The 15,105-nt window shown below is 37.6% G+C and overlaps 1 protein-coding gene across 10 annotated transcripts in view; it reads right to left on the reverse strand.

The window, feature by feature from the left end:
- Window positions 1-566: 566 nt before the first annotated feature.
- FMR1 (fragile X messenger ribonucleoprotein 1) overlaps window positions 567-15,105 on the reverse strand; it is a 36,753-nt gene continuing 22,214 nt past the window's right edge. Inside the window, exons 10-17 of one of the 10 annotated variants that reach the window (XM_030847115.3) lie at window positions 14,316-14,425; window positions 13,477-13,611; window positions 12,908-12,970; window positions 10,128-10,214; window positions 7,417-7,612; window positions 5,692-5,799; window positions 5,113-5,195; window positions 567-3,195 (exon numbers count right to left, since the gene is read on the reverse strand). In XM_030847115.3, coding sequence (XP_030702975.1) covers window positions 3,085-3,195; window positions 5,113-5,195; window positions 5,692-5,799; window positions 7,417-7,612; window positions 10,128-10,214; window positions 12,908-12,970; window positions 13,477-13,611; window positions 14,316-14,425 — 893 coding nt within the window. In that variant the 3' untranslated portion in view covers window positions 567-3,084. Of the gene's footprint in view, window positions 3,247-5,112; window positions 5,196-5,691; window positions 5,875-7,416; window positions 7,613-10,127; window positions 10,215-12,907; window positions 12,971-13,476; window positions 13,612-14,315; window positions 14,426-15,105 lie in introns of all 10 variants that reach the window. The other 9 variants (XM_030847112.3, XM_030847113.3, XM_030847110.3 and 6 more) reach the window with 9 other exon arrangements.

Raw genomic sequence — 15,105 nt, forward strand, 5'->3', positions numbered from 1 at the left:
TATCAGAGGCATCAGAGGGTCATGAGGGAAAGATGCTATTTATGGCCATGAACCAAACTGGCTCAAAAGTGATCAAATCGGTATATTGACTCTAAAAGGCACTATATTCCTAACCACCAGGAACGGGAAGATCATGGTCAGATGGGAGAAATGCCTCCGAGTGAGCCAAGTTGAGTCTCAAGCCTGCTGCCACCAATAGGTTGTTCACGTGTAGCGAGCACTGAAATGCGAGACCAGGAAAACCCAACAAAGTTACTTGAGGATGGCTGCTATTTTTCAACAGACATATTTAATATTTTCCAAATGGCAAGGTAAGTTTATGTGTGCTCAGACAAGAGTATGTGTTTAACACGGTTTAGTAGCATCCTATGTAATTAATGTGTTCAAATTCTCTAACTGGGGATATGCAGAATTAGTTTCAAATATCTACTTTTCTGCTTTTTAAGGGCACATAGAAGATTATTTGCAAGGCATAATGTATGCTTTGCATGATTAATACCTCCCCCCATCGTTAATTTTTGTTATATTTAGAAATTTAAGACCAGGAGCAAACATCTGTCAGACTAATTTTTTGCTTTTTCATAAGTGCAACTTTTTAATAAAAATTTACATCTAGATAAACAATCTTCAGATTTTTGAAACTTTAATAAGATTTTAAAAACATGACTTTGAACTGAAAAACATACACGTTTAGCACACAAATATTGTAATATGAATAAACTCCAACTCCGTTTGAAAACATGTGACTCAAATTACAGTTTTAGAAGTTAGTAATTCACATTTAAGCAAGTTAGCGCCTTGCTGAATTCAGCCTTTGTAAAAAAGAGACTTAGTGCATATTGTAATGGCACAATGTGCTTTTGTACCATTTTGTTGACTTTTTTCACCTTATTAAACAAGATCAAGTTCTTGAAAGTTGGTAGATAACGGCTAACTTCCTATGACATGTGAAATTTCCAATGGTAATACAGTTACATTTTGTAACAGAACGTTTTATAGATTTCTTTTCCTATCTTAAAATTTTAAAAGCAATCATTTGTAAGGATTGCATCAACGTCAATTTAGCAGAGGAAGATCAAACTTTATTGAAACTGCTTGCATACAAAATATATTGCACTATAACCAAACAAATGTCAACATAAAATCCAATCTGTTGTTGCTAATATGTACAGAGAATATTGCCCAAGAGCAGTTACATTACAAGGTCATTCTACCTTGGTTAATTATCTACAGTATTTTAAACCAAACAGCTTACAGATGATGTGTGCAAGGTACCAATTTCTGTTTTCAAATACTATACATTCCCAGAATAAATAACTAGAAATCAACATTAATGTTTGGCAATACTTTTAAAAGACTTTTTAATATTCTTGAAATCATGTGCAGTTTGTTGCCATTTTTATATGCTTATTTGTATGCAAGGAAAAGTAACCGTAAAATGAAAATTCAAAGAAACTAACCCACAAAATACATCAGAGGCAGAACTTCGGTTTGTACGGCTCTGTACAGATTCAGTGGTACCCCTACTTGGAGTTATTTTTTAAGAAAAATATAACATCTTAGAGTGAAGGTCCTTCACATATTTTTCCTCTGTAAATCTTGTTCATAAGAAAAAAAAAAAAAAAGAGAGACTCAAACCCAAAATCCAACACATCAAAAAACTAAAGAAAAAAAGTATCATTTGTTAACCAATCCTAGTCTGCTTTCCAATTCTGCTTATACATTTGGACCTAATATTTCAAAGTTTACAAAACATTTAACCTGCTTCCATTGTTTCTTAGACAAAGTACCTGTACTTCACAGGATTATTATGCACACATGGAAATGACCTTCCTATCTCCCCCAAATAAGCTTGAAATTAAAGTATGAAAAACTTCACAAAACATGGGGAGGACAAAATAAAAACAGCTCTAATTTAAAACTGGTCATCAGGCCAAAGAGAAGGCATATCCTACTAACTTTTGACCAGGAAGATTTGCTCCTAGCTGAAAATGTTTTAGCCTCTCTCAAATGAAAAGACAGTTATTTCTTCTCCTGTCTATATAGAAAAATTACACATCCCTCTCAATAACACTATTTGTCAAACTTCAGTGCAACAAAACAAAAACAAAAACAAGTCTTATTCTTTATACTGCCTAACCTGATGTTTATGTAAGAAAAAAAAATATGGAAAGCATGCATTCTTCTATAAAGTACTAATGTTTGACAGGGTTTGCTACATCTTTTAACATTTAGTGTTTCCAACTTATCTTCCCTGAACTCTGCATCCAAATATAATATTCCTACCTGCCAAGATATAAAAAAGGCACAGATCATACAACTTTTTTTTTGCTAATGAAAATGACAAACGTCACATCACACACATCTCAGGGTCCACTAAAATACTGGAAAAGTGGACCAAAACATAAACTGACACAGGACATGAAATGTCATTGGCCTTCCGTATGAGACTGAAAACAGAAGTGTAATATGATTACCATAAATGCTATTTATTCAGAAAAACTGAAATGTACCAGTGAGTTATCACCCAACGCAGGATAACGGTCCAAATTAAGAAAGAATACCACTGCTTGGTATTTAAAAAATAAACCAAACAAAAATCCTGTCCTGAAGTGCTAAGTATACTTAATTACTTAAAAGTAATGTTTCAGGGGCTTCTCTGGTGGCGCAGTGGTTGAGAGTCCGCCTGCCGATGCAGGGGACGTGGGTTCGTGCCCCGGTCCGGGAAGATCTCACTATGCCAGGGAGCGGCTGGGCCCGTGAGCCATGGCCGCTGAGCCTGCGCATCCGGAGCCTGTGCTCCGCAACCGGAGAGGCCACAACAGTGAGAGGCCCGCGTACCGCCAAAAAAAAAAAAAAAAAAAAAAAAAGTAATGTTTCAAAATTTTAAGATCTGTTTCTTTGTGCAAATCTGAAAACTGTTGCTTATGGCCAATATGACAAAAAATAAAATTAACAGAACTGGTGTTCATTTCATGCCCTGTGCCACCTTGCCTACTATTTGTCTTTGGCCTAACAAAGTTTCTAATATGGAATAAGAATTACGGAAATGGTATAGGGAATATAACTCCAGAATTATGCCGTTTAGGGTACTCCATTCACAAGTGGTTGCTGACCATCCGCGCTGTCTGGCTTTTCCTTCTTCTGGTTACGATCTTTACCCGTACGCAGCCGGTTACCTTCACCGGAGGTATTCTGTAATGTTTTAGTGTGGACACTCCTTTCATTATTGCAGTCAACTCTGATCTAAAACAAGTTACAGTTGTTATATACACAGACCATATCCTACTGTAATCTGTAATTGGCCTGATGAGAAATTTAAGCCCGAAGGGTAAATTCCACATCTTAAAAGGGGGATATGGGGGTGAGAATAGAAGAAGTGCAAGAAATTATGGTCAGGTAGGATCTTTATTTGGTTTCTGATTTTAAAACACTCTTCTTTAACTGGAACACACTGGTCATCTCACTGTGTCCAAAGTTAGATAAAAACTCACAATCCTGCCATGTCTTCTTCTAAGCTTTAGTTGACATCTTTCTGTCTATCATGAGTATAATTAAGTTTCCTTACACTGAGGGCTCTCACTGTCTTACAATAAAAAAAAATACGAGCGTTGGTTTCTAGTAGCTTCAGTAAGGCTACTTACTTGCCTTCAGTAAGGCAAGTCAGATGATCATACAACTTGAACTCTGAAGAATAAGAATGGTACAGGGAAATCTGAAGACACTAATGTGTGGAAGAACTGGAATCCCAGGAAGAGTGTAGAGATGAATACAATTTAAAAAATAATATTCTGAGATTTATGCAATATTTTAAGTGCCAACACTGAACACTTAAACACTGCTAAATAGACTTCTAAATGCTGTACAAAAGGAAGATAATATTGACAAATGGGCCTAAAACAATTACAAATATTGATCTGCTTCAAGTACAAATGTGACATATAATCCCAAAATGGTTTGCTGTAATTTCAAAGTGTGTTTAAGTGTTGGTCCTGGGTGACTGTTTTAACTGTTGGGTTGTGAAGAGCGGAATTATAAAACTGGTACATAAATGCCTTACATCTCTGTAAGGCACATGTGTGTGCATTATTTCATCGATCTCTATCTACGTCTAAGGTCTTTTCTATGCTGGTCCTTAAGAACCAGCCAATGGTTAACACCTACTTACAACCGCTATGAATTCTAAGAAATACTCCATCATGGAGTTTCTGCCCTTAAAAATCATCTCTCACTAATCTTGGGTATTGGTCCCAAACCAATCCATAGGCATGAAGGAACCCTAACTACTTGGATTAAGTCTTCAGAATTAAAGAAGCAGCAGAAGAGAACATGGGTTCTGGGAATCAGATACCAGTATTCAAATATCACTCTACCGTATGCCATCTATGTGATTCAATCTTTCTAAACATCAGTTTACTCACCTATAAAACAGAATAATAAAACTTTTTACACTTCAGGGGGCTGCTGAAAGATTAAGTAAGATAAAACACACACAGAGCACTCCGCAAAGGTGTCTGTCTGGACACGCTCAGGGGTAATTTTCAAATTACTTAACAATGGGTTCAGCACAGGTGATTACCACTTGAGATGGGGTTCTCAGAATAGAGGCTGGCTGTATATAAGCAGCTGACTGATTCAGCAAGTACCAGCTGAGTGTCAACAGCCCTGTGTATCATGATTATTACCCTTGAGCCAGACACCTTTTTTCTCTTACTTTCCACTCAAAGAGGACACTCTATCCATGTAACTCAGGGGAGGAGGGACCCACAGGGCTGACGCAAGTCTCTCTTGGTTCATTCCTGGATGTTTCTTTTCTTGGGCAGTTGGTGGGGGGGGGTGGGGGGCGGTTGGACCACCAATGTGGTATTGAAGTCACACTGAAGCTGCAAAGTCTTCAGAAATACTGAGACTGCATATTCTCTCGAGAAATCTTCTTTGTATACTTGTCGCAAAGGACTAAGACTGCCCACAAATGTAGTGTTGAAAGGAAAATATTTCAATGTACCAAATTCACAACCTTTGAACATGCTTAAAAATCAAGTAAAATAAACTCATACATCTCAAAGTACTGTAACTCAAACAATTGAGATGGAAAGAGGCACACAGGTTTACCTGGAGGGATCCATCTGCGGCTCTTCCTTTAGCCTCTCTTGGATTACGTGGACGATTATCTGTTCGGGAGTGATCATCGTTTCCTATAGGGACGTTTTTAAAAGGTTCGATGGTCACTGATTCTGACATGCTTATTGGAAGTTCTTTGTTCCCCCATCCTCAATTTATTTAGATCCACCACAGAATCTAACATAGGATCAACAACCTAGTGATTCCAGTTACACACTGGCTAATAACCTAGCATGCTACCAAGGAACAGAAAATATTTCTAAGGCATCACAATTCTGCATCAGCTGTTACAGGTCAACCTGAGCTAATGATCAGACTGTGATGTTTAGAATACCAGAAGAGGTGAAACTAGTTATCAGTGTTAATTCATGTATTTATTCTATGTGAACCAGAGGGAAAGGAAGGCTGTCTAATATTGCCAATTGCATGAGCCTTTCCCATGGTGACCAGTACAAAACCAGAGAAATGGGGGTCTTGGTAATACATCACTGAATCAGCAAGGTTCTTCACAGAACTTCAGACAGCTGTTACAACTGACCTTCATTTCTCGCCTAATGAAAACCTCTGTACCTTTGAAGCCACCTCCGCGTCCTCTTCCTCCCTGTCCTCTTCCTCCACCTCCACGCCGTCGCCCGTCTCCTCTGCGCAGGAAGTTCTCCCTCTCTTCCTCTGTTGGAGCTAATGACCAATCACTGAGTTCATCTCTGTGGTCAGATTCTGTTTCAGAAGCATTTGATGCTTCAGAATTAGTTCCTATCGAGAGTTAAAAGTTATATACCGTTGTCCGACTTAAAAAAAAAGTTAGGTTAACAGAAGCTTCCAGAGACGTTTCAGGGGTAATCCATTACTCTTCCCAATTTATAAGCCCACCAAAGAGTATTATCACCTTCCATTTTGTAAAACAAATTATCTTAAATTCAAAATGAAGGTCTCCACAATATTTGAGGTAATTTTTGTTTTAAACATTTTTGGTTCTCATTAAAAAAAATAAAAGATTTTATTAGCCATCTAAGTTCAAACCTGAGTATGCCACATCATTAAACAGCTGTGCTCCTTTAAACATCTGTGCTCTCTGGAGGAAAAGTTGTCTACAACAGTTAAATGCAATACCTTGATCAACAAAACCTCTATAAAGAGGGTTCCTTTTAACAAGGTTTGGCCCAGGCACAGAGGGGAATGCATACATTTTGGTCACCTCAGAGAGGGTGGCAAAGGTGGCCACCATGGCTACTATCTCAGGGAAGGGTCTCTTGTGCGATAAGGGATTGGACCTAGCTGAATGGGGATATGCTTGCCTGATGCTTGGTCCACAACCTTCCCTCCCACTCCCACTGGGATAATTGATTATTATAAAGGATTTATTGTAATAAACTTGTTATGCCTGAGGGTCTGGGTTAATGACATAAGGGATGGGAGTGGGGAAAAGAGCTCCACGGTGACGGGGGACTTCAACAGCATAAAGAACAGACTGCTGGGAGAGGGATTAGGGGTTAGGTTCAAGGTTGGCCTTAGGAGTAGGTGTCTCTCTCCCCGACTCCAGAATATCAGCTCTACTACCTCTCTCTCTTCCTCTGTTGGAGCTAATGACCAATTATAGCTTCACCATTATAGCTTCATTCCTGTGGATCTTGAAGGCTTTTCCATCTTAAAGAGTTCCTTTTTGAAATGCAAATATTTGTGAGATGGATTATACCTTATACCATCATAAGCAAGTTACATAGTAGATACACAGTTGAGCAAGAAAGACAGTAGGCACTGGCAGTGGGACAGCGTTCAATGAAAGGTACTGGGAGAGAAGAAAGAAGCACTGAAAGAAGAGCTGAGAAGGCAAAGAGAAGCTTCGCCTACTTCTTGACTGTGCCTAGGGCTCACTTTGGCCATGCCACTCAAAATCACCTGACGAGCCACAGGATGCAGACCCCTGATTTACACAGTCCATCCAGCAAGTATGACCAGCACATGCCTGACAAAAAATGAGCCACAGTACACAAATGAAAAAAGTTTTGGCTATACAGTAATAAAATCAGGAAAGGCCTTAGGAAAGTCATCAACGTACAAGGGCTTAAGCAGTTTTATCCCCAGTCAGAATGTGGACAGACTCACACCTGCCCTGTGAACTCTATGTGTTATTATCAGGTTTTTACTCTATGTCTCTTGCAACACAATTTGACGCACTGTGAATTGGAAACCATGTAGTGAGAAACTGTTATAATGGGGTTCTAATGAGTATTAGAGATTAGCAGCTATTAAGTCTAGGAACAGATAAAGTTACTGAGTAAAATGCTTAGTTTGTACCTGAAGTATATCCAGGACCGCGTCTGCCGTGCCCCCTATTTCTGTAAGGTCTACTACCTCGACCCATTCCTTGACCATCATCAGTCACATAGCCTTTTTCCTTATCTGTACGATTTGGTGGTGGTCTAGAACTAGCTCCAATCTGTCGCAACTGCTCATCAATTTGTAATCTCTCCAAACGCAACTGGTCTACTTCCTATTTAAAATATACAAGATAACAGTAAAAATAGTTTGACATTTTACTTAAAAATACCTTTCTCCTTTTCATCAGATAAAAAGTATACTGGAAATATTTCAATTTCAGTTCTAAATTTATAGTAAACACTGTTACACAGAATTATCAGGAAATTGAATGGTCTCCTTAAAAATAAATTTACTATAGATAACATATTATTGATGTCCAGAATTAGAGATATAACAAAAATACTAAGCATTAAAATTATACTGATAGAATTTAAAGTTATTTAATTTGGCACTATTATCCGATAGATCTCCTAAGGCACAAATATGCTAGTTTTTGGACCTCTTGATAATAGGATATTGAATAAAACAACTCTAAAACGTATGAATACAGATAAATGACATTTAAGGTTTAACCAGCTAACCTTAAAAATCACACATTGTAAATAATCTTAATTGAAATAGATTTGCCACTTAATATCTTAATTAACAAAACACTGAGTCTGGGCCATCTTCTGCTTTCAAAGAACATATACTATGGCAGGTCTTTGGACGTGACTATACAATTAAGAAACAATTATCTTCGATGAACTGAAAATGTTTATATTCCTTATATAGGGGAACTATTTAATAGTTGACAAAAACAAGTTGGATATCTTATATCATGCCTTGAAAACCTCTTAAAGACTACAACTCTGCTAGAACAAGTATGACGAACAGTATAGTCAGTTGATCAAAATATACACATGGGGTCCATTAACAGACCCTCACACACAATGCTTCCAATATGTTGGGTTCTGTCAAATCCAGATGAAGTCTCAATTCTAACCCTTCTTCCAATCTACCCATAAGCATCTATTTACTAGCTATAGGGAACTGGATCCACAACTAGAGTAGCACTGGGTGTCTCAGTCAAGCAGACGCCGTCATAGGGACCGTCCACATGAACAGTCACTGGGGAAGCCTCTGTAAAGCTAGGTTCCTAAAATCTTGGTTATGGCAGCCTCAGGAAAAGGGCAGGTAAGAATCTAGATGAGCTTCATCTGTGCTCTGAACCAGAATTTGTTTTACAGAGGACTTGAACAAAGAAGAGACTGCAGCTGAGTGAGTGGCTTACTCCAAAAGTACAGTTAGAGCTCATGGAATGGGTGTATCTTGCAAAACAGAATGGTAGTCCAGGTTATCCCACTGGGGCAAAGCAGTCACCTTTTGGTGAGAGATGCCAAGCCCACTCGAGGGAAGATCTGGTGATGGAAAGAATGGCAACAACAGGACAGCTGCTGATAACCAAAAAAGATACTCAATTGTGAAGAATAAATCAAAAGATCTAAGGAAGAACATTAGTCAAAAGAACAAGGGACTGATACAATGCAACCCTAACTCTCCAGGTCTTCAAAATTATTTAAGCTAAGAATATGAAGAAAAACACATACAACAGATTACACATAAAACACACTTTAAAACAAAAGTGAATAAGCAAATCAATGGGGTATCCTATCCATGCAAACCTTGCTGGATGAAACCTCCCCACTTGCAATTATTAACTGACCACCATAAGAATGATAAGAAGTGCCTAGCTATTGTATTTTCCTTCCTTGTTTACATATAACTATAAATTATTTAATTTTATTTCTTTAAGAAATCAGCAAAAAAATTCTTATTAAGATAGCATCATAAATAAAATAGAAACTTGGATTGCTTTAAAAATACTATTTAGTACCAGTTACAATGTATTTTTGATACATATGGATACAAAGAAGAAATTATAAAAGTGACATGGGTGAAATTCTATTTTATCGAATTACAGAACATTTGGCCAAAAGAAATTTTAAAAAGCACCTAGTCTAGGGAGGTGATTTGCCTATAGACACAGAGCTAGTTCATGGAAGAAGAGAGACCCCAAGCAAATCACTGGATTGCCAATCCAGTGCTCTTTCTGCTATGCCTTGCAGCCTCCTCGTTCCTGCTTTCCAGTTTGTAAGCTAGAGGAGGCATAACGGTACAAATACTAACTAAAATGTGCATTTATAAAACAACACAAATTGTTTCTATTTTGTAATAACAGAGTATAGAGAAAATTACGAAGGGTAAACATTTAAACAGAGGACTTCATGAAACCCTGGGATTTCCTTGATAAATGACATAAAAGGGACAACAAAGGCAAGTGTTACAGACACGAAATTTGTCCTGGAAAAAACTCACAAGGGCTAGAAAGGATCAATGGGATGAAATGTATTTTTGACAGGATTGTCTAAAGTGAGTATAAGGGTTTAACAGAAGAATAATGGGAAATAGGGGAGTTTCTTGAGAACTGGGATACTGGTCCTTAAATTTATAATGATGGAAAACTGACGTGTTTTCAGAAGGAATATAATAAGCTAAACGAAATGAACATTTTTTTCTATTATCTTTTACAGGTCTTTGATTATCATGTACAGGCTAGTATGAAACTTAATTGCTTTAAGACTTACTATGGAGTTTTTACATTTTAGTGCAAAAGGTTTCAACGTTAAAGTTCTTCCTGTCCTCACCTTTAAATAGTTCAGGTGATAATCCAGAAGAACAGTGGCATTAGCGATGCTGTCTTTTGTTCCCACAAAAACAAATGGTACCATACCCTGAAAAAGAGATGGCAACAATAATCCTATAAAATTAATGGTGAATTAATCTGAAAAATGCAAATAATGACTAAATCCCTAGCACAGGGTCTGACAAACAGTAAGTACATGAAAGTTTGTTGAAAATATAAACCAATACCTAAAAACAAAAGTAGTTGGTATATTTTACCCACCTACTGTGTATAAGGACAGATCAGTATAGCAACCCTTAAATCCATCAGGTTACTATGATATAAACACTACTAATAAATGTTGGTAAACTCATAAATTATGTAACTCAAAATTATATAAGCTTTAACATGAGAAGCATAAACAAAACGAATACTTTAAAATACTCTAAATCATTTACTACAGATTTTATCTAGATCAAATTCTTTAAAAAATAATTCAAAATTAGATACCAGGGTACAAAAGTAGAAACTAAATCAACTTTGCTAGCCGAGTCAACAGAGTACAAACAAAACACAAACAAGAAGAATAAGAAATTAAAATGCACTTAGTAATTATTCTGTGGGGGGGAAAAAAACTAGGCACATCCATGAGCATAAAATTTAGCATTTCAATATACTTCCATAATGCGCTCTGAACATAGTAAAGGACTGAATCATCAGGAAAGTTTGATCTCTCTATGGTACTACTTTAATATAAGGATAGATTTTAAAAAAGGAGTAGACTAAAAATGTATACTTCTAGCCCATCAGTACAAATGAGAAAAAAACTATTTCTTGTCACAGTTATAGGGAAGCCTAGGCCAGTTGTGCAAACTAATAGCTGGCAATTATGACATTCAAAGTTAAGAATAATTCAGGGAGGGTGGGAGGGAGGGAGACGCAACAGGGAAGACATATGGGAACATATGTTTATGTATGACTGATTCACTTTGTTATAAAGCAGAAACTAACACACCATTGTAAAGCAATTATACCCCAATAAAGATGTTAAAAAAAAAAAAAAAGAATAATTCAATATTCGGCTACTGATGAAATTCACATGGTTACTGATATTCACAAGTGACTAAAGAAAAGCACACAGGAGCTTTGATGTAGATACATTAGAATTCTCTAGGTGAAGTTTCTAGGTGTGAGAAGCCAAGAAGCTTACAAGTATCACCCTTTTAAAAAGAGCATTCAGGGCTTCCCTGGTGGCCCGGTGGTTGAGAGTCCGCCTGCCGATGCAGGGGACGCGGGTTCGTGCCCCGGTCCGGGAGGGTCCCGCATGCCACGGAGCGGCTGGGCCCGTGAGCCGTGGCTGCTGCGCCTGAGCTTCCAGAGCCTGGGTTCCGCGACGGGAGAGGTCGCGGCGGTGAGAGGCCCGCGTACCGCATTTAAAAAAAAAAAAAAAAAGAGCATTCATTTGATAGGTGTGGGTACCGCTGGGCTGCTTTTGTTTGCTTGCGCTCAGTACACAGAGTCTTACATGCATGTGGGGTTGAAATAGGTTTTTTCTTTTTCCTTCCACATGAACATGGCTGTTGATAGGGTACAAAACTAAACAATTAGGAAATACTGCTTGCAGACTGACATCCATCTGGTAAGCAAGGCACTGCTTCCTAGTAACAACAACCACCTAATGAATCAGGTGCCATTGAAAACCCATGAGCTTCACATGGATTTTTTTTTGATTGAATATGAACTATGGAAACAATCAGGCCTATGACTCAGATCTTTTTTTCTCAAAAACATTTCTGACGGTTGCGTTTTTCCCCCAGCTTTGTTACAAAGCAGTTAACCATATTATTTTCCAAAATGCCCTATGATGAAATGCTACGCCCTTCCCCCTGGATCACATATGACCAAAATAAGCTTGAAAATCCTATGTCACAGATTTAGTTGATCAACTGTGGAGCAAATAATGAAAAAAAATTCTCTTTCAACATTTCCAAACTGTTGATGTACCCAAGTGCCACTCTAATTTAAGCACATTACTAGTGGACCAGAATGGTTAAATTACGACAAAGAAAGGCAAGAGCAGACACCAGGAAAAAGTGATTTCCTGTTCTGGGATGAGAACTGGCCTGCCCAGCAGAGAGGAATATCCAATCTACTTGCGGTTATATTTCTTTTTACAAAATGGCATTTTTGCTTTTAATCTCTTGTGAGTCATAATATTCTCCCCATAAACAGTTCTCACAGGCCAGGTTGAGGGCGGGTGTCTGCCCTCAAGGAACTAACAATGTGACGAGATAACTAGTAAATATCTATGTAGTAAGCGCTACGATAGGGGCGAACACATCGGAGCATGAAAGGGGGAAAGGCTCTTGAGCCCGTCAGGGGGAGGGGACCTATGGAAAGTATACAAGGAAAGCTGCACAAGGAGTACGGTCAAAGCAAGGTGGCAGGTTGGAGGAAAAAGAGTGCGCCAGGCAGAGGAAACATGTGCATACGTCTAGAAGCAACAGAGAGCAGAGTAGTGTTTCAAGAACTCTAGGTACTTCAGGTATGGCTCAAGCCTCTCTCAAGTACAAGGGAGAGGAGTGGTAAGAGATGATATTGGTCAGGGGACTGTGAAAGAAAGGCCCTTATTATAAGCAACAGGAAGGAATATGAGCTTTTTCCCAGGGCAATGGGTCCACGAACCCACAGACACTCCTCCACATCCCCCAACTCTGACGATCATTTGTAGTCTTTCTTAACCAGGGGAATAAACATTAAAATATAAAATTAAAATGTATTTTTCAAGGAATGTTTTCCTACCTGCCAAGCCTTGAGTTCAGGTTTCTGGGATTCCCCTGCTACAATTGATGAAACCACTAACACCTAAAGCAGTATAAGGAATGCAAGTGATGTCATTAACTATAACAAACGATACACAGAAGCCTGAACGCAGGACTTTCACTGCAGGACTTCTAAATCCATTTCTAAACAATTAGGTTAGTTCAAATATTGAAAGTCAGTTTTAAAAATATGGTTTTAAGTAGTAACTTATGCATCTAACAGAGGGTACATTTTGAGCTACTACAACCTGTAAAATTTCAAGAGCTACAGCATGAAAAAATAAAAGTCCACCCTCAAAAGAAAAATGTGACCACTGAATACAACCCTGTATTTTATGTTTACAGCATAAGATTTGTCACTGTGAATAAACTGAAGAGTAGTTATCACTTCGGTTTGTAATATCTCATAAGCTGGCAATGAGATTTGAAACAAATATAGCATGAGTAGCCTTATGAGCCTAACCACAGAAAATACCCAAAACACCAACTGTAACATTTGGGCTGAAGAAATGACTTTTAGTATAATTCAAAGTGACCATTATTTCTTACCCTCTGGACTTTTGTGCTGTTAGGCTGAGAAAAATGAGTGCTGTTTTCCTTTACATCTATATGCTTTTTTTCTTCTGAAGGAGTAGGTCCAACCCTTGAGTTACTGGAAGGTAGGGAATTTGGTGGCATAATTTCCTTGGTGAAAAACACAAAACACAAAAGAGAAAAAAAAAGGACCAATTTCTAAGACTTTATTTAGCTCCATTATTGTACCAATGATCATATTTTTAAGAACAGAAGCTATTATAAACAGTCTTGGTAAACAAACTTACAGAATGCAAACATTATGCAGTAAAAGCGCACAAAGATTTAACTTCAGCTAAAAGAACCTTGACAAAAGACTATGAAATATATGAAAATTATGGCAATTTGAAAGGATTTTATTTTAAACAGTACCATTGTACAGAAGAGCACGCCCTTACCCCCCCACCCCAAATACTTTAAAAAATGTAAAGCACACAAAATAAGCAGACACACAAAGTAAAAAAGCCAAAGGATGAAAGCCAGAAGACCTAACTAGTGTCCCAATTTTGTCTCTGTCAGGAACATTAAGTAATATGTGAAGAGTGCTTCAGACTTTTTTTTTTACATTTGTGATTACTCCTGTTGAAGATCAAGAAATAAGGCTTAAAGGGGTTAAAATTACTAATCCACAATCACAGCATTAGAGAATAAACAGAGGCCGTTATCTACAACTGCAATTAACTGGAATGCCTGATAGACTTTTTACATTCACATTATGTGCATATTGGAGGCCTCTAAGTTACTATCTCAAATAAGACAATAAAAGACTTTTACTTTTATTAGAGAAACCAGAAACATACGCACTAGAAACATACCTCTTCTTGTGGAACATTTTTCTCATTTTCAGCTTCAATTCTCACCCTCACAACTCCTGACTTGTCCACAATCTCCTGAATCAGTTTTCCATTTTTTCCTATTACTTTGCCTAAGGTAAGAAATGAATAATTCATGTTTGGTTTTAAAAACACATACCTCAAACCAGTAAGCACACCCCACCATAAACGATCACATTTTATATATACGTATAAAATTTCATATAATTTCAGTTCTTTCTTTCTTCCTCCGTATCTGTCTGTCTGTCTATCTATCTCAAAACCAAAACAGAGACTCTTTTCAAAAAGACAGAGTCAAACTGGCTTTCCATTTTATGAGGTCATCATTGTTCAAACTCCTCTGGTCAGGTATTAGAGTTGATTAATACTTGTGAACTGATAATACTTGTGAACTGATACGGGCAATTTTGAATTTTTAAGGCAGTTCAAAGATAGGCTCTTATTTGGCATAAAAGGGCATATTTTAAATGTTCAGGTATAGTGGCGTGTATCATTCTTTCTGCAAAGTTCTATAAAAGGAATTAAGGAAAAGGACAGATAGTAGAAAATACATTGGCTTCGTTCTTTGACAATTTCAATTCTATCTGTACCTGATTGAAATCTGCTTCTTTGCCCATGGCAAAGATTTTTAGAATTTTATATGGCATATTTATAAAAGGTACTCTAAGTTTACAAGTGGCTTAAGCAGCTATAAGTACATCTAAAAGTACACATTCTTCAGGCCAATGTGTTAGTGGACTACTACTCTTGTGCATTACTCACAAATTATATT

The sequence above is a fragment of the Globicephala melas genome, chromosome X (genome assembly GCF_963455315.2).
Source record: "Globicephala melas chromosome X, mGloMel1.2, whole genome shotgun sequence".
Lineage (NCBI taxonomy): Eukaryota > Metazoa > Chordata > Mammalia > Artiodactyla > Delphinidae > Globicephala > Globicephala melas.